Consider the following 17,893-nt stretch of genomic DNA (forward strand, 5'->3'; position numbering starts at 1 on the left):
ACTTGAAATCCTGATGGCTTCTCAAATAACCCACCTACTCCGAACATTGTGATTCTCAGAGCAGTAGGTCGCTTGCAGAGGTTTAAGTTATTAATTTCACTTTTGATTTTCCTCAAGGATCTGTTCTACTAAAGTATACAAAGACTAAAACAATTAAGAGAAAGCTTGGTACTTGCAAGAGTTTATAGATACAGCTAAAGAGGTTCTCATGAAAGATAAATGTTCATTATCACAGATGTGTTTGGTTAAGGACTTAAGAATCAGAGACAAATAAGAACATTCCTGAATGGAAGCTGCTTCCCCACTGCACCCTCCCCTTTTATTTTTTCTTAAGAATTTTTAAAATGCACTTAATAAAACACAGTAAATATTGTTCAGCCATTGCAACGAAGCAAACATTAGCAGAGTACCTGGCTTTTTCTTTACTTTTAAACTGCACTGGCTTCTTCCTCACTAGTAATGACTTTCAGCATTTATCAGTTCAAGTGGAAGATGTGCTTGAAAAAAAAGATGAGCTAGATTAAAACAAAGTGAATGACTATAGGAAGTTTTAGGCATAGTTACTGATCATATTTTAAAATGAAGTGATTAAAAAAGACTTGGCTGAGTATAATTTATTGTGGACAGAGCCTCTAGTATTCCACATTCCGGGGCAAAAAGTATTGACCCTTGTTGGAGACTCGTGATTAGGTTGTTAGACACATCTATTATGGTAATTTCTACATTGTCACAATTGAAAAACAGACCCAGGAACAACTAATGCACCAACACAGATCTTTAAAAAGGCTTAGCTAAATACCTCAGTGTAATAAAATATAAGAAGAACTAATAACAAGGATGTTCTATTATTAGTATAATCGTACCTTGTAATATGCTTTCCTTCTAAAGTGCCAGCAGAAGAAATTTCCCTTCTGAGCAGTTTTTAAGCTTTCTAGCAGTCTTTCTGTATTTAAAAAACAATCATCTAAATTTTTGGTGGATTAAATATGATACGATTAAGATATGGAAACCTTAATCCCTTTTAGTTGTCATCAGCATTTCTAGCATGTGTACATCAGAACTATTGTACAAATCAACTGACCCTGTCCCAAAGCAAACATTAAAAGATTTAGTAAAAATCGTGAAAGACGGGTGTTTCCTATGTTCATTAGTTAATTTTAAAAGAAAAAAAAAGAATCAGAGTTTAAACCAGATTGACAAACTCAGGATTTTTCAGTATGACACAGAGTTCTGCATGTGTGTGCTTTATATATTTCACCATCACAATGACTAATAGAGAGTTATTGTCAAGCAAACATTATTTCAGGATAGAAAGATACTTCGCCATAACATTACTAATGAAACATATTTCATCTTTGGTTTTAATTTTCCTACCATTTTTCCTCTCCATCTTCTAGCAAGCCTGTCTCGACTATTTCTATGCTTCCACAGAGCTGGCATCTCATTCTGGCACCTTCCTTTTGCTCTGGATGTTTCGTGTAATTTAGAGGTTTGCTATCCATACATGTAGTATATTGTTCGTGTTTCTAGATGAGAAAGATTTCAGTCCCCGTGAAGGCTGTGAGAAACCACATAAAGAGGACAGTACAAATAATCTTTATCCATTATGATTTATTCTCTACAATACTTCATTAGAGGATAGAGTTCAATTATTTACACTCAGAAGTTATTATATAGGTAGGAGGCAACCAAGTGTAATACAAAGAATTGGTCTGACATCTCTGCACTGAAGGTCAGAAGAGGTCTCCTGCTTTAAGGAAATAAATTAACCAAAAAAACCCAACAAAACAACATGTAGTTTCCAGAATACAAACATAAAACAGCACTAATAGTCAGTGAAGATTGCAAATGTTTGTTAATGTACTATAAAATGAACTCTTATAATTTCTTACAGATTTTTTTTGTTGTTCTGATAAGTTGTAGATATGTGATCTTTTGACCATAAAACCTTCCCAAACTGAAATGGCCTCAGTTGAGATTGACTGTTGAATGTTATGAAAAAAAAGATAAAATTAAGAACCTCACAGTGGAAACATTCCAACACTGATAGACTCCAGTGATCAAAGACATTCTCCTGCACTTACTGCAAAACAAAGACAATTCATAATTGCAGTGAGATTATTCCTCAGTTGTGGTTGTCACGAGAATAAGCCCTTCTAGACCAAAAGGCACTTGCTTCCAAGGATGAGTTAAACCCAGCTCAAACCAGGGAACAGTTGCTTGAGGAGCAGTTCTGACCTGCTGTCCCAGCCACGGAGAAATTCTTGTATCAACTGACCATGGATTTTATTTGCCTCCATTTGGAGGCAACTCCAAGCATGTTTTGTTCCTAGTTCACCTCTTTCATCCTTACACATAGCTGCCGTGTAATGATCTAGAAATGGGATTATTGCCTGAGACCACCTGTCCTTGTCACACGTTTTTCTGAACTACTGACACACTTTTCAACTGATTTTATAGCTGGACCCTTTTGGGACTAAAGCTGCGAGGGCCTGTTCTTAGGCAGCAGACCAGTGTTTCTGACCTGCTAGCTTCACTTCTCACTGCAACAAGACAAGAACACAGTACATATTTAGAGGCGTTTTTGTTTTTTTAAACAGACCGAGTGGGGAAATGGAAGTGGGAGAGGATAAGGCTTCCCCAGTCCCAAACCATCAGGCCCACGTCAGGCTTCAACCAACCAAGTCACTCAATCCTAAAATTCTGTTCTTTAAAAATGACAGCTACCCCTCCCCACCCCACCCCTTAGTCATCCCCTATTCAAATAAAACAAAATCAGGAAAACACTATACACTGTTGAAGACATAGAACAGGGCAAACATTTGAAAAAGAAACAGTATTGTTGGAAAGCCTGGCACTATATGCCTGCATGACCAGTCTCACTGAGCGTGCTCAGGGATGAAGTTTTAGCACCATTTTTTTGCCTTTTTTTTTTTTAAACCTTTTAGAAACTAAATTCTAACGTAGAACACTTGACCAGTAATGAGTGTAGCCCTATGTATCGTACTGTTGGATAGCGGAGAGGTGAATGGTACGTCCAGAGCTGACCCCACCCTCCCCCATCACTACACGGCACCTGGGAGTAATTACAAACCACTCCAGTTTGTAACAAGACCCATTTATTCTCAGCAGCAGGAAATCATGAAACAATCCCTTAATCTTCAATTGCTTTTCAACAACATCACAAGGGAAAAGTGGCAATTTGTAAGACTGACCCAGCACAGGAGGAAAGCTGGGTCGATATTGCACTGTTATCCAGAATGGGACACCCCCTCCTCGCCCTCACATCTCCCTCCTCCAGCAGCGGAATGCAACGCCAACACGAAGCAAAACTGCGCAATTCCGATTGCTTCTCCAGGACCAGAAGGAGCAGCAGCGTTGCAATTCTGAGCTTTCTACCAGCCCTAGTCCCTGCCACACTGGGAGACAATTTGGGGCTTGAAACCTCAGCCAGTTTTAAAAGCCATCATCACCACACACTAACAAGCTTTAAAGATATGTGCAACCCAACAGCCATACCCTGCTATGCACTTGTATTTTCTTTCCTGATCATTATTGACCTTCCAGAAACTTGGAAAACAAAATGAAAAAAACCAAAATTATATTTTTAAGTCCAGTGACCTCATTGAGATGGTGTCATAGTTCAGAGTTTATGACATCCCTCAATGATGCTGCAAAGTAACAACTCGATAACTTATCTTGCTCTTTGAGCATTTCTTGTAATCATCAATGATGGGAGAAGAAATACAGAATGCACAGGAGTTCCCTGCAGTTTGGGTAACGCAGGTTTCCCCACTCATTGTCTTGATGTGGTAATGACTCAACTGTATGAGATAATAACTTACCAGTGAAAACCCACAGCTCTGTTCCACAGGCCTGTTATCAACTGGAATAGCCCAGTTCTCAGATCGATAGTCACACCAGCAGAAGCAGCTGCCCTATCAAAAGGAACATCCCCGAGACTGTTAGCTCAAGTTAAACCAATGCCAGTCACTAGTCTCACTTGGATAACTACAGTCAATGCCCTGCAAGTCCCTCCCCATCCCAATTCCAATCCAGCTCTGTTACATGGGTCTGGACACCAAACTTGGTTGTAACAGAGAAGACTGTCCAGGGACACTCAGGTCCCTTGTCCTTCACATACACAGCATGTGCCGAGTTGCTCTCTTACAGGCAAACCAGCTTCCTGTGTCACAGCAGACTGCACAACAAAACACTGCCTAAAACCGCAGAAAACGGTAAACCAAGAGGATTTCTAGAGAATCCAACCTGCAGTGGGATCTGATAATTAAAGCCTCCTAGGGTTTATTGAAATAATGAAGTCATCTGCAATACCATCCAAAGGTTTCTCATGTGTTTAAGTGGTTTCTCTCCATGAGGATGGGGTGCTATCCAGATGTTCAACCCTCCCCAACATCATAACGTCCGCCTGTGATGTGTGGGAACTGCAATCAGCTCTTGGTACAAAACAGACACCAGAGGTTAAAAAAAATTAAAAAGAACCTAAAAAATGTTTTGTTGGACTCCGTTGCCCAGGCTGCCAGGGGAATGCTCCTACTTGATCTGGGGGGGCTTCCGTAACGAACAACTTGAGTTCCCAGAGCGTCGGTAACGCACGAGAACGGGCCGGTCCGAAGTGGCACTTTCACTCCTGGAGGTCTTCTGCACCTCACAACAGTCCGTAGGCGTGGAGCCCCAATCCAACTGAACCCCTGCACGGAGGGAAGGCTGAGATAAGGCTTGGGGGCCCCTGAAGTTCTGTCACGCTCTCATCTTCCCCCCAGGTCAGCTGGAAGGCAGGCTTGGCAACGGAAGCTAGCATCATAAAATGGTGCAGTAATAGAAGTAACTGGACCAGGAAGAGGAGGCGTCTGCCCCGATGATGTCATAGCCGTTGGCAGCAACTGGGGAGTGGGACTGGTCATGCAGCCGTGTGTCAGGAGTAATGATTGTAGAGGGGGGGGGCATGAAGAGTGCCATTCTGGAAACAATGCTGACGGGAAGCCATGTACTCCGCATAACTGATTGTCACCTTCTCACTGCGGTACCTGTGGGAATGGCATAAGGGCAAAAATAACGTCAGCAGACCAGGCGATATGAAGGGACTAGACATAAAAACATTCGTCCCGGATCACCTTATAGCTAACAGCCAATGACGACCAAGAGGAACCCACTCACTTCAAAATATACTTTGTCTGGGATTGACTCAGGCAGTGGTCTGAATAACCCGTCTAAGCTTGAATTGGCTGTAATGTCCCAAAAGCTGAGCCCTACTCAAGGTGAGCATAATTAAGGGGACTCCTGAAGTAGCGCACAGGAAACAAACCATCAATTCATACTCTTTTTATCTACTTGCTGTGGAAGAAAAGTGGCATGAAAAGTCTGCTGGAAAAAGACCAGTTTCGGAGATTAAATAATCAGTATTTCACTATCATGTACTTTGTGGTTACGGTTACATTTGGAAGGTTAGTGAGAGAAAATCATGGAGAGTTGGGTAAAGGGAGGTTTATTGTAGCATATATGTGACTTAGCCCACGTTGTACAATCAAAATTCACAAAACATGAAGTCCCTTCTGAGATATCAGAGATTTCCAGGTAACTTCAAAGTGGTCGTGAATTGCGCTTAATCAATGTAACACCAGGTTTTAATGAAAACCTTCATCCTGTCCTGTTAAAAAAAACCCTGCATACCCACCTCATTTCTCCAGAGGTAAGGAACGACCTGATAAATTAGCGTTTCTATACAAAACCAGAATGTCCCACTTTTTACTAACATAAAGGGAGCTGAAACACCAGTAGGACAGCTGGGGGTATAGAAAAGGAAGCAAATTCTGAAAAGCAGCCAAATTTGAGTGTGGTCTGGTTTTACAACAGCTGCCACCTCCAAATAGCTACACCAGCCACAGGTGAACGTGCTGAGAAAAAAATCCATTGTAAAGAAAAGGAAAAAGCTTTTTTTTAAAAAAAAAAAATCAACCTTTTTAACTTGCAGAGGTTCTGCTGCTTTTGATTGTTCGTGTGGATGATAATATTAAAATAGTGACACTTCTTTTAGAAAATACTAACTTGGATCCTGCAGGGACCAAACACATTGCACTTCATTCCATGTACATTACCTGCCTAACACATGGCGTTATTATTTTATCCTTCAAACTACATCTGTCATCTGAAAGAGGCATAAAGACTTACATTGAGTACGAATACTTTAAATTACCCACAAAACAGTATAAAGTAAAAATCAAAGATGACAAATATATCTCCTTACCTGGTGAGTTTAATCGTTTTCCTAAAATCATTGGTAATGGGCGCCTTGAAGCCACCTTTCCTGAGTAAGGAGTCTATGGTCTGGATCTGATCCCAGTCTATTGAAAAATAGAAGTATGGGAAAATTTTTCATATAAAACAATCATGTTTCAAAAAGAAGAGATGCATTAAGAGGCCACTAGAAAAGCGAACAACTAAACAGGAAACTTGGAGCTTTAGAAATACCAGTGCTGAACTGGCCATTCCTGGTCTTATGCATGCACACTATATGCACATGCCAAGCCCTCCTAACACGTATCGGAACCGCAGTGGTCTATACAACAGTAATTCTGTTTTCCATATGAGCTTTCTCCTTACGAAGGTCTGCGCCTTGCTTCTGTTGCAGGGACCCCAAACTGTTTTATCACGTGCCACTTCAGTTTGGCTCTCTCAGCCTTAAAATAAGACAATACTCAGCTCTTTACACAGACAAATGGGGATCAACCTGACGCTCTAGCGATAGCACAGTGCACTGCTATGTGAGAGATCAGAGTTAAAATTCCTACCTTAGTCTTTTGCCCCAGGGCCAGGAGGATGCGACCACTCCACTCTGCTAGGTGGAGGAAAGGAGGCAATATTTTGAGCAGTTACCATGGTGACCGCTACTAGATTTGAATGGGAAGTGTGCTCCAGAGGGGCCCTGTTTCCTGCCCTCCTCTGGAGGACGCTACTTTAGCAAGAGTGAGGAGGAAAGGAACTCTCCTGTTGGTGCTGTGCAGCCTGCAGTTACCCTAGTTGGTGGGAGAAACATAGAAGAGGAAAGATGCAACGCTGAATGAAGCTGGAAGATCCATACTTTGAGATCCACTATTTCTTAAGCCCTAAACCATTTTTTACACTAAGATACAGCTGTGCACAGATGTGCGACGAGAGAAAGGCCAGATGAAAACCCAGCAGCAGCTGTATCCAGTGTCAGTTATCCAGATCAAGCCTGGTGGCACTACTATGAGGACAGCAATCCAAACCCAAAATCCATGGCTTTACGTTAGCCAGTTCTGTGACACAAAGTGTTGACACGTCTGGCTGCCATCTCGAACCCACCTTGTTCCTTAGCAACCTCAGGTAAATATGTGGCTGTGCGTTTGACACCTTTCTCATTGATGAACTCTATTCTGATCCCATGGATCCCAACCTATAGATGGAAACGAACAGCAAGATAAGAGGTGTTTGCTGGCCCTGAACCCCTCAGCGAGTTCTCATCCCCATAACACTGTTCTCTGTCTCTCTGGCCAGTTTGGCTGTTGCCTGGATAAGAACGTTCTCCTCCCCGCGCTCTGTCCCTGCCAGGCCAGTCTCACAACAGCTCTCTCGGCAGCACACAGGACCACTGCCGCCTTTCCTGGTCTCCCTGACACTTCTCCCCAAGTCTTGTCAGAAGTCTGACAGTTTCCCATCTCTTATGTTGGGCAAGAAAGACAAGATCTTTACACAAGAATCATGCCTAAAACAGCCCAAGTCTGTTTAATCCTCCTTGAAATAAATACACTTACGAGGTCCTGAAAATCAAAAATACCTTCAGTCTTAACTACTTTTTATTCCCAGTTTCTATTCACAGCATCAAAATACTTTCCAGGTTTTTATATATATTTACACCCATCGTGTATTGGGCCAAATCCACAAAACACTTCCATGTCTCTCTTATTCCCATTCAGATCCCCTCCCAACCAAAAGCACACTGCTAGCCCATCCTCTTCCTCTCTCCCACATTTCCAGCCCCATTCCTTCTGCTCCCAGTTTCAATATCCGTACACCCCTGTAACGAAGGAGACACATCACCATGTACTAACCCGAACCCGAACGGAACGAGAGAGGGATGCAGAGTTCCAAATGCACCTGTTCTCACCTCCCAGTCCAGGTAGTCACTGGCATCCTCAAAGTTAGTGAGGAGGGAGACAGAGCAGAAGAGTTTGGGCAGCTCTTCGCGGGTCAGGGGGGGAAATCGGCTGTCCTTAAGTGCACTAAAGAAAACAGAAGATATATTGCCCAATACAAGCACCTAAGTAAAGAGTCAGATGCTTCGTTTTCCCCATTTTGATTATGCCTTCATGAAACATGTTTCTCTCTGCTACTGCAGAGAAAACTATTTGCATCTCTTCCTAATTGAATGAACTGTAAGATGCAAACACTAGTGCAGCTTCCTGACACTGTGCTCCACTTACTGCAGCTGGAGAGAAATTCTGTGCTACGTAAGATGTCAAAACTGTTAGTATGCAAGAAAGATTTTACATAAGCCTTAAAACGTCAACCAAAATTCACCTGGTGCAAAGATGTTCCAGTAAATCCTTATACATTACCTCACCCTAACTACCATACATTTCTCAGGTTTACTTTCTTGTGAATCACATTACATTGAACTATTTCGATCCAACATCTTAACCTCGAACCCTTATAGATCTCCAGCAAATTAAACTGAGTTCATATTTATTTCATTTTCAACAAAATTACCTGGTTAATGTGTATTCCCTGAGTCCTGAGTGAAGATTCATGGCTGAAAAGGTCCCGATGCAGCCACGAAGCCGCTTGTCTCGCCCCGTCTTCCACGTCACAAAGAGTGGACTGAAAAGGCAAAAGAGATAAATACTCCAGCCTCTGGAGATACTGGGTTGCTAAGGGGAGATGAACGAGGTATAAAAGAGCACATACGCACCCACTTGCTTTCTCTCCCTCTAATAAACCCCAATAGACATGTTTTCTCACCTGCTATCGAGCAATAATAAAAACCAACACACCCCCGAATGCAAAAACCAATATCTTCCCCGCTTTTTGGCATATTCCCTTCTCCCCAGCAGTACTCTGTCCGCTCCCACCCACACCTTCCTGGCCGGGCTCTGTGTCACCTTCTCATGAGTGACAAGGTTATTTGACCCCACTGATCATCTCTGCGAGCAATGGCCCCACTTAGTAGCACTAGTTCACATGACAACCCATATAAAAATTAATATAGGTGAAGCAAATAAGATTACCATTGAACCTGAAAGATCCCCAAGCATTCTGCAAATCATCTATAATTCAGGTTTGCAATAAAAGCTTTTAAAAATGTTTTTATTAAGGGATAAAAAGCAAGCCTACATGTTCTTTTTTCCCGTTATTTCCATGAGGATCTGACTTCTGGATCCATCCCTAGTGCTCCAACAGTTTATGTTCACATCTTTTGCTTACCTTACGTTTGATCCGTATTTACACAGATTCTCCCCAGCTGAACACATACCTAAATCACTATATAGTTCCTCCTCAAACATCATACAAATTTCTATTTTCCTGTCTACTGTCATGAATTTACAGGCAAAGCAGTACATTCCCAAATTCTGCAGGTTCATTTCAATCTGTTATACTAGAAACCATGATTAAGCCTCAAAGAATTTCAGAATAACAGTATTCAAAAGAGCTTTGTGAAGAGGTAAACAGATAAAGATGACTGTGAATATTAAATGCAAAGTGTTCACTTCTATAGAAGTGAGTGAAATTGCAAACAGCTCTAGAGAGAAACTGTAGAGAAAGGACAGTGGTGGCTGCAGCTCTACAAGAACGTCCAAACATCTGGAATATTCTGCGAGGCAACTGGTGATGCTGATCTAATTATAAAACCAGGATGAATAATCTTATTTTTTTTAGATTACAGAGTACTGAATACAAGATGTGGTCACTTTAAACCCCAGCATAAATGAGAAAGTTAGTTCATAGTCATTCCAAACATCAGTCTGCGGATTTTGATTGAACTTTAAAAGATAAGTAATGTGATAGAAAACATGGAGTGTTAAGAAAACAATTTTCTGGGATTAAACAAACAATAACAAGAATTCTAAAACATGAAGACAGAATAACTGATTCTACAACAGAGCTCAGACACTTTCTTCAAACTCTTGAAGTTCTTGTAAGCAACACATCTTTTCAGCAAACGCTACAAAAATGCTAAGAGATTCTGTCCAGACAACAAAAGCAGCACAGAGTGTGGAGGATTTCTTAAACACAGGCAACAGAGCTTCTCACGTCTAAGTAATTAGAACATAATTTAGAATGCAGCGATAAGGCAACGCCCAGCGATGTTCCTCTGAGCAACAATGGAATGAAAAAACTCAATCACAGCAAAAATCCATCACTCGGGATCGAGTTACCAGCTGTGACCAAGCGCCCAAGTACTGCCCAAAATAGCAAATAGCCTTTCGGTGATAATTGTGAAGGACTTTGCCCACCGAGGAAGCGGAAACGTTCTTCCACAACCATCAGCCACCTTAGGGCTCCCTGCCCAAAACACAGGCTTTACTGTTCTAGTTTTCCAACAAAGAAGATACTAAACTTACAAAGGAGATTTCTGAGAAACATTACTGTCAAAAGCTCAGTGGAAATTTAGCTTAATCTAATTAAAGTTTTGAAACCACTGCTTGGCCCATGTGACACTCACCCCAAACAGAAGAGGGGGAGGGAGAAAACTGAAAGCATCACTGACAGGATACAAATCTAAGTTAGTTCCTTCTCTTCTTCCATTCAAATTAAAGGTTCACAGTTCCAATTCACCTCTTTCCCCTTCCAAAAAAAAAGATGTTTCCACTGAGCTGTGACACAGCTTTCTGCGTCTATAATAGAAGAGATATTACCAGAAAGGACAGGATAATTACATTCAGGAGGCTGTCATATTTTAAAATATCTTAAAGCACATTTTAGACAATTTTTCACTGTGGTCATAACAAGTGAGGCATTAAAAAAAAAAAAAAAAAAGTATGATTTTGTACAAGTATATAAAATTTCACCACTATCAAGTTTTTCACTATAGAAAAGTCGCCATTTTCTGTATCTGAGGAATAAATGCTCTCAGCAAATCACAGGTGCGGCCGACAGTCAATTGTTCCATAGCACCTCCCTGCAAAATGTATTTCCAGATGTGTTGAGGAAAGTCAGAACAACCTTCTGCCCGTGTTGACCCAGAAGCACTGACTGGTACTTTACAGCCACATCCTGAGCAGATGATGGCAACCACGACATCCTGCTGAGTGTGTTTGGCAAGAGGTGGCTGGGGAAAGGGGAATTTCAGCCACTACAAACTACCTTCTCCAGTTGCAACTACAAAGGGAATTTTAAAGCAGCAAAATGTCATTTGTTCCAATCAGAATTTAGCTTGTATGAGGAAAAAACCCGTTACCGTACAGATTTTAAAATGAAAGTATCTTATTTGTTTTGTGTGGCAACTAGAAACTTGCACGGTAGTTTTAGTGCCCGTTTCTAATACCTACTATTAAAAAAAAAAAAATCAAAGACTGAAGTACAAAATTTGAAGACGTAACCAATTAACAACTTGCATGCCACAGAGGTTCAAAATCATAATGTTCTCAGTAACCTGAACAGCAAAGGGGATATTTTTTTCATTTGCCGAGCTAATTCAGACACAGCTGTAAGTTTTGCAATGCCACCTTCTCTGCGGTGGTTTGTGAATGTTTTTGCTGACACATACGCTGGTTCCCGCACTCCACAGGTATCTACCAAGATTGGTGTCCATGTGCACAATCCTCTCAAGCTGGTGACTGGAATTCATGGTTGTTTTTAAGACATAAACGTGTAACTTTTATTTTTATTACGCTGTTTGAGCAGAATGCTGACCTTCACGACTACTTCTACCTCCACTTGAGGGTCCAGCACCAATTTAAAAGAGAAACAGGTCGGGAGAAACCTGCGCATCCTTCTGTTCCTTCCATCAACAGTCTCCTTTCTGTCTGTCCAGAGAGACTTTTAATATATCTCTCCGTTTTGGTCAAATATCCCTGACGTGAATTACATTACAAAAGAGAACAATGCAAATTATGTATGTATTTTTGCTTTGCTTACTCTTGTATTTAATAACTGTTGGCTTGAGGTTGATTACATTACTGTCTCAAGCGTGACAGATCATCCCTATGTGCTGCTCTGCAGGAGAGCAAACCCCACACTTTTCCCTGGAGTATGTACGACTATTCGCTAAAAGCAACAGCATAAATGCTGAAACACAAGAAAGCTCAGGTAGGCATTTGCCCAGAGGGGAAGAAAAGAGAAGAGCTGGTTTTGCTTTGGAGTGCTGATCTAAAAGAACCATCTAGTAGCACAGAAATGCCTGGTGAATGATTTATAACTTTTCAAATTTGAGCATAAAATTCAAACAGCTGAGACTCCTGAAAGCAGTCAACACAAACAAAATCCAGCCGGAAATCTCCTTTAATGCCAAAACAATCAATCTGTATAAAATATTCTCTCTTATTGACTTAAGAGCAAAACAACAACAACAAAAAAGCCCTTTGCATTTCAAGTGACAAAATAATGAGACTAATGTGTCATTTTCTAAAAGGAGTCTACTTAGCTCAGGTATGAAAAACAACAACAGAAATATTCCAGTCTGGGGAATCCCTGGAACTATTCTGTATCCTAGACCAAAGTATTTCTCCATTCACTTGTATTTACAACATTAAACAGCTTAGTCTGCAGTCGCGTTTGGAACACATATCCATAATCCTGCCGGGATAACAACCGCATGGACGCACAACCTACATCTACACCGACAGCCGGGAAGGTGGGCAGACACTCAACACACGGAACAAGTCCTTGACCTGTTTAAGCCGGTGTTCCTTTACATCAATTTAAAATTCATTAACTTAAATTAAGGATGTCAACAACCTTTTATTTTATCTATTGTTCTGGAGGTGGCCCCTGGAGGAGTGTCAGAAGGTGCATCTGTCACTGATCTTTCCCGTATAATTCTTCCACCAAACATTATAACAACATTAACATTTCCACACCTACGCATTCAACCTTCAGATCAACGTTCACTAAGTCTCACCAAAGTGAAATACCTTCATAAATCCTTCTCCTCACGCTTCTCTTAATCACCTCCTCTCCTCTTACCCTTGGTACTGTCCTTGGCAGTTCACTCTCCGCTTCTCCCCATATGGCGCAACCGGCACTATCTCCAGAACTCGCTTTTTCAGTTCCACAACTGGTAAATCTCTGGCTCTCTTCCCTGCTAAACTCATTCACTTGGACAACTTTCAGTGTCCTTGTCCAACTCTCACCAGCTCAGCACCTGTTTCAGAATGAGCCAGGAACTTGTTTCAATGTCCTTCTTTATTCCCTTCCCCCTTTTTCACAGAACCAAGTCTCTCCCCTTGTCCCTTCACCAAGTTAGTGCCTGATACTAGGAGCAGGATCCTCTTCAAATTAATGGCATTATTTTACCGTTTTCTGAAAACTCTAATTTCATCCCCTCGTCCCTCCCCGACCAAACCACAGCTCCGAATGCCAGTTTCTCGGCTTTCCTCCCGCACGTGGATTTACTCACTAGGGGTCATTGGTAAATCGAGGAAGTCGTGGCTGCGGGAAACCATAGAGATGACAGTAGAGAACATCAAAGCAGTAGCAGCACATCTCCGCTGTCACCACCAGGTTCTTGGTGCTGTTGGCAGTTCCATTGGGCCGAGTCAGTGGGCTCAGAGCTCCTGAAGTGGGATTCATTCGAGTAATTGGGGAACTCCCCGGGCCCAAAGTCAAGTCAGATATGTTCTCCCTTCCATTATTCCCGTCTGTGTGCTGGTGGTTCTGGAGAGGCCCCGAACTGGAGCCCGGTACGGTCGTGGCCTGATTCCCATGACTGTGCGTTCCGCTCCCAGACAGTTTGGGCTTCTTCACCCCACAACAGCCGGCTGCCAGCTTGGGCTCAAGTGGAGGAACACAGCGTCTCTTTCCCATCCTGCTTCACAACCCGCTGCCCAGAGCACTGCAGAACCCTGGCGAGGAGAGGGCGGGGGAAAAAACACAAAAGCAACACACATACAGTTACAGGTGGAAAACCAACAGCGGCTTCCTCGCTTCTGCTCAGGGGTCAGAGAGGCTGGATTTTGCAGCAAAAGAGGAAGAAAACCCTCGCGATGTGCAACTACGTATGGAACTATAACCAGTTCAGTGAGTAGAATGGGTGTTTTTACACATGAATGGAGAGTGTGTACACCACATGCACGAAATCACACTTTTAAAGTTATCGGTCAGGTGTACTGAATGCTGTAATAGGCAGCTCGTAAAGCAAAAAAGAAACTACAAAGAAACAAAAAAACCCAACCAACCAACAAAACATAACCAGTCTTCCCATAAAGAGAATGAAACTTCTGGAGTGTAGAAGAAAAAAGACAAAAAGACTCCGGACTACAGATATACCCCATCCAACACTTTTCTGATCCCCATTCCCCCTCGGTCAACATCTGACCCAACAGAAAATGAACCTCTGAAAAACCACAAGCACACTTTCCTTCCCCATTCTCAAGAGAAGAGCGACACCAACCCCAAACGACACCCTCGGGGTCGGACTCCCCGGAGTGCTGCCCTCGATTTAGAGCTCGCCTCAGCAAGACACAGGGAGAAGCAACAAGCACTGAACCACCATCTTCTAAACAATGGACTCTTTTCCAGACCCCATGAACTAGAATCTGCATTTACTTTCTAGGATTAAGTAAATAGATAGCGCTCTTAAGCGTGCACAGTCAGGAGATGAAGAGTACAGCCCGAATGGAGGGAACAGTAATGGCAGGAAACAGATACGGTGTAAAAAACAAAACAAAACAACACAACAAAACCAAACCCAGAACAGCGTTTTGCTTGCAAAGAAGAGAATGCTGGCTCTTGCATCACAAGAAGGGGTGGAACAAATACAGGGAGGAAAGCCTGTGCAGACAAAAATGAACAAAGGCGACAGGCAAGTACCACACGTCATGATAGGAACTTAAATAAGTGTGACACCATCATCACTGTAAGATCTGAACACACAGGAGGGAAAAGCTGTCAAGTGAGGCTAAAAGCACAGACACGTAAGGCACACACACAGTGGAGAACTGCAAGTCACACTCTGCTCTTGCGAGCATGAGGCTCCTGCTTCACCCACCCAAGCAGCCCCCAGCTCAGCCCAGTGCTTCAGTGACCGCGTGCACATGGAGTGGGGGGACGAACACACACCGAAATCACGCTGTGATGGCTCCCACCCTGCTCTGCACGTGCCAACAGTATAAACTTTATCCCTGAAGTTCCATCAGCTGTGGGAAGAGTGACATGGCCCTGAACTCAACCAGAACCGGTGTGAGAGGTGTTGGGAATGTGCCTTTCCACACCTAACGCGCTTGCTCTGCTCAGGAACCCTCACCTCCAGGTTCCAGAGCCATAATCTGCAGAAAGAGCAATGTACAAGGCTTAAAAAAAATTATCTTTTTTCCTGTGGTCTTTTACCTTTGCAGCAAAACCAGGAAAAAGTCTAACTTTGACAAAGTAAACGTGATTTTTTTCGGTGTCTGTTAGAAGTTGCGCTCAGTGAAGCCTCTGGGACAGATGAGGGTTTTGGAGCCATCACTGAAGGTCGCCCGCGCTTAGGGCAAAAAATAATTAATTATTAGAAACCACAACTCTTCATTTCCAGCCGGGGAGCGGCGGGACCCTAAGGGGTTTCTCCTGAGCCGCCCTGAGGGGCCCCTCAGCCCGGCTGTCCCGGGCCCGACCCCTCGCGGCCCCGGGAGCGACTCCTGCCCGAGGGGGCGGCCCGGCCCGGCCGAGGAGCCGCCGCCTCCGCGAAGGGCCTGGGGCCGGTGCTGCGGGACGGGACTCGGCACGACGCCCCGGGCTCCCGCCCCGACCCCCCGCCCGCGCTCCCACACGAACTTCGGGACGGCGGCCCCGGGGGTTCGGCCGGTCCCGCCGGGGGACGCGGCCCGGGAGCCCCCGCGGGGCAGAACCTGCGCCGCCAGGGGGCGCCAGGGAGAGGGGGGCCCCCCCACCCCATCTCCGTTAACCCGCTCGCCGCTGGCGGGCGGGAACCGGCGCCTCCTCCCCCCTTCCCGGCCTCGCCCACCTCCTGCACCCGTCCCGGGCCGGACGCGGCTTCTCCTCCACCTCAGCCCCGCCGCCGCCGCCGCTGCTGCCCCGCCGCCGCCGCCTCCTTCTCCCGCCTCATGGAGCCATGGGCCTGGGCTTGGCTCCGCGGAGAAGCGGGCCCGGCGGCGGGGGGACGAGAGCCGGGCCGGGCTTCCCGGGGCCGCCAGGCAGCGCGGGGAGCTGGAGGACCGGAGCGAGGCTGAGGGCAGGTCCTCCGATATCCCGGCAGCCTCCTCCCCGCGCGTGAGGTAATGAGGGAAAAATGCACATAGTCCGCCAGCCTCCCGTCGGCCCCGCGCCGCCAGCGCCGACCATAGAGAGGCGAGGACACTCCTTCCCCCTCGGAACCATAGATACCGAGGACTTCCGCTCCCAGCCGGAGGGCGCGCGGGGCCGGGTTCCCTCCCCATCACGTGACGGGCCGCACGTGCGAGGACAAACAGTGTCGGGGGCGGGCGGGGCCAGCGGCGCGCGGGGCTCCCCCGGCTGCGCGCGGACCCGAGGGGGCGGGGGAGACACCCTCACGTGGCGGGGATGCCGCTCTCCCATTGGCCAGCGGGCGCTGTGACGACACTCCTGGGAGGGGCGCGGCGCGCGCGGTCGGAAACATCCATTGCGGGGCTCAGGGAGGGGAAGACGTTCTCCGCTGGTCACCCGCCCGCCAGGGGCCTTGGTGCGGCCCACCGTGCCCATTGATTCCACCGGCCGCACCCAGATCCTTATCCCCTCTATGAAAAATACAGATATTGCACCAATGGCTTCAGGACATCTTGTAAAATTAGAGGCTCAAGAGAAACCGGTGTAACACTTTAGGAGTGTACCAGTCCCAGTCTAAGCATCACACATAACAGGCAAGAAAAGCTCCGGTTGAAGGCCAGTGGATCTTGATGTATCTCACTGAAGCTATATGGGTATTACCACCCAAAGGTTGTGTCGCAGCATCGTCCTGTTAGTCTGGACAGCAGCCTTAAATACCAGGAAAACTAAGGTTACAACAGGAGCCTTTCAAAATAGTCAGGTGAGAATATCTTAGAAATTAAAACCCTGCTCATAAGCCTTCCAAGGATTATAGTGCAGGGGCAGTACTCAATCCTCCTCTTCCTGCCCCCCAAAAACACTGTTTGCTGGTAATACCTTGGATTCGATGCAAAGGCCCTTCGACAAGCAAGTGAAACAGTTTTCAGCCATACAAAAGGCTGAGATAGAATTTGTGTTTGAGCTTCTTGCAGAGTTTTTACAAACCTGGAAAGTGTTTCATCACCACAATGTCAAACCAACCCTCGACCCGACTGTACCCAAAGCGCAAGCAGGACAAGGGGAGAAGCAGCACTTTGTTTAATTCCCACCTTTCCAGGTCTTACCTCTCGCATTTTACTTTGTGCTGTGCCAGAGTCTTCCTGCATTTCACCACACATATACAGACACGCTCCTCGTGGGCTCCTGAAACTGCAGAAACTCTGATGTCTTTGTTCCTCTAGCCAAGGAAATGATCAAACAATTAGCACAAGTGTCGTGCTACCCAAGATACAATATCATTATACCAGCATTGTATCTCACAATGAAAAGGTGTTTTTATTTAGAAAAAAAATAAAAATCAAGCTACTATGAAAATAAGACTGCCACTCAGAGAAATCTGAAATAAGCCGGGTTTTTTGCATGTGTTAAACACAGGAACAGTGCTAATACTGACATTATACTTTCTTCTCCAGCTAAAAAATTAGAAATAAGG

The 17,893-nt window shown here is 44.7% G+C and overlaps 1 protein-coding gene across 1 annotated transcript; it reads right to left on the minus strand.

Moving 5' to 3' along the window:
* Nucleotides 1-1,594: 1,594 nt before the first annotated feature.
* Nucleotides 1,595-16,484, minus strand: AMMECR1L (AMMECR1 like). The gene is made up of 7 exons (XM_065844164.2): nt 16,142-16,484; nt 13,598-14,042; nt 8,749-8,859; nt 8,147-8,261; nt 7,345-7,435; nt 6,266-6,362; nt 1,595-5,048 (listed from the first exon to the last, which is right to left on the minus strand). The coding sequence occupies exons 2-7, from the start codon at nt 14,002-14,004 to the stop codon at nt 4,937-4,939; spliced, it is 933 nt and encodes a 310-aa protein (XP_065700236.1). The 5' UTR covers nt 14,005-14,042; nt 16,142-16,484; the 3' UTR covers nt 1,595-4,936.
* Nucleotides 16,485-17,893: the final 1,409 nt, after the last annotated feature.

Source organism: Patagioenas fasciata, chromosome 9, assembly GCF_037038585.1.
Source record: "Patagioenas fasciata isolate bPatFas1 chromosome 9, bPatFas1.hap1, whole genome shotgun sequence".
Classification (NCBI taxonomy): Eukaryota; Metazoa; Chordata; class Aves; order Columbiformes; family Columbidae; genus Patagioenas; species Patagioenas fasciata.

Coding starts and splice junctions, on each gene's coding strand:
- AMMECR1L (XM_065844164.2), bottom strand. CDS start 14,004: ATGGGAAAGAGACGCTGTGTTCCTCCACTTGAGCCCAAGCTGGCAGCC. Junction 8,860..13,597: donor CGATTTACCAATGACCCCTA/GTGAGTAAATCC, acceptor TTGCCTTTTCAG/TCCACTCTTTGTGACGTGGA. Junction 8,262..8,748: donor AGGGAATACACATTAACCAG/GTAATTTTGTTG, acceptor TGTTTTCTTTAG/TGCACTTAAGGACAGCCGAT.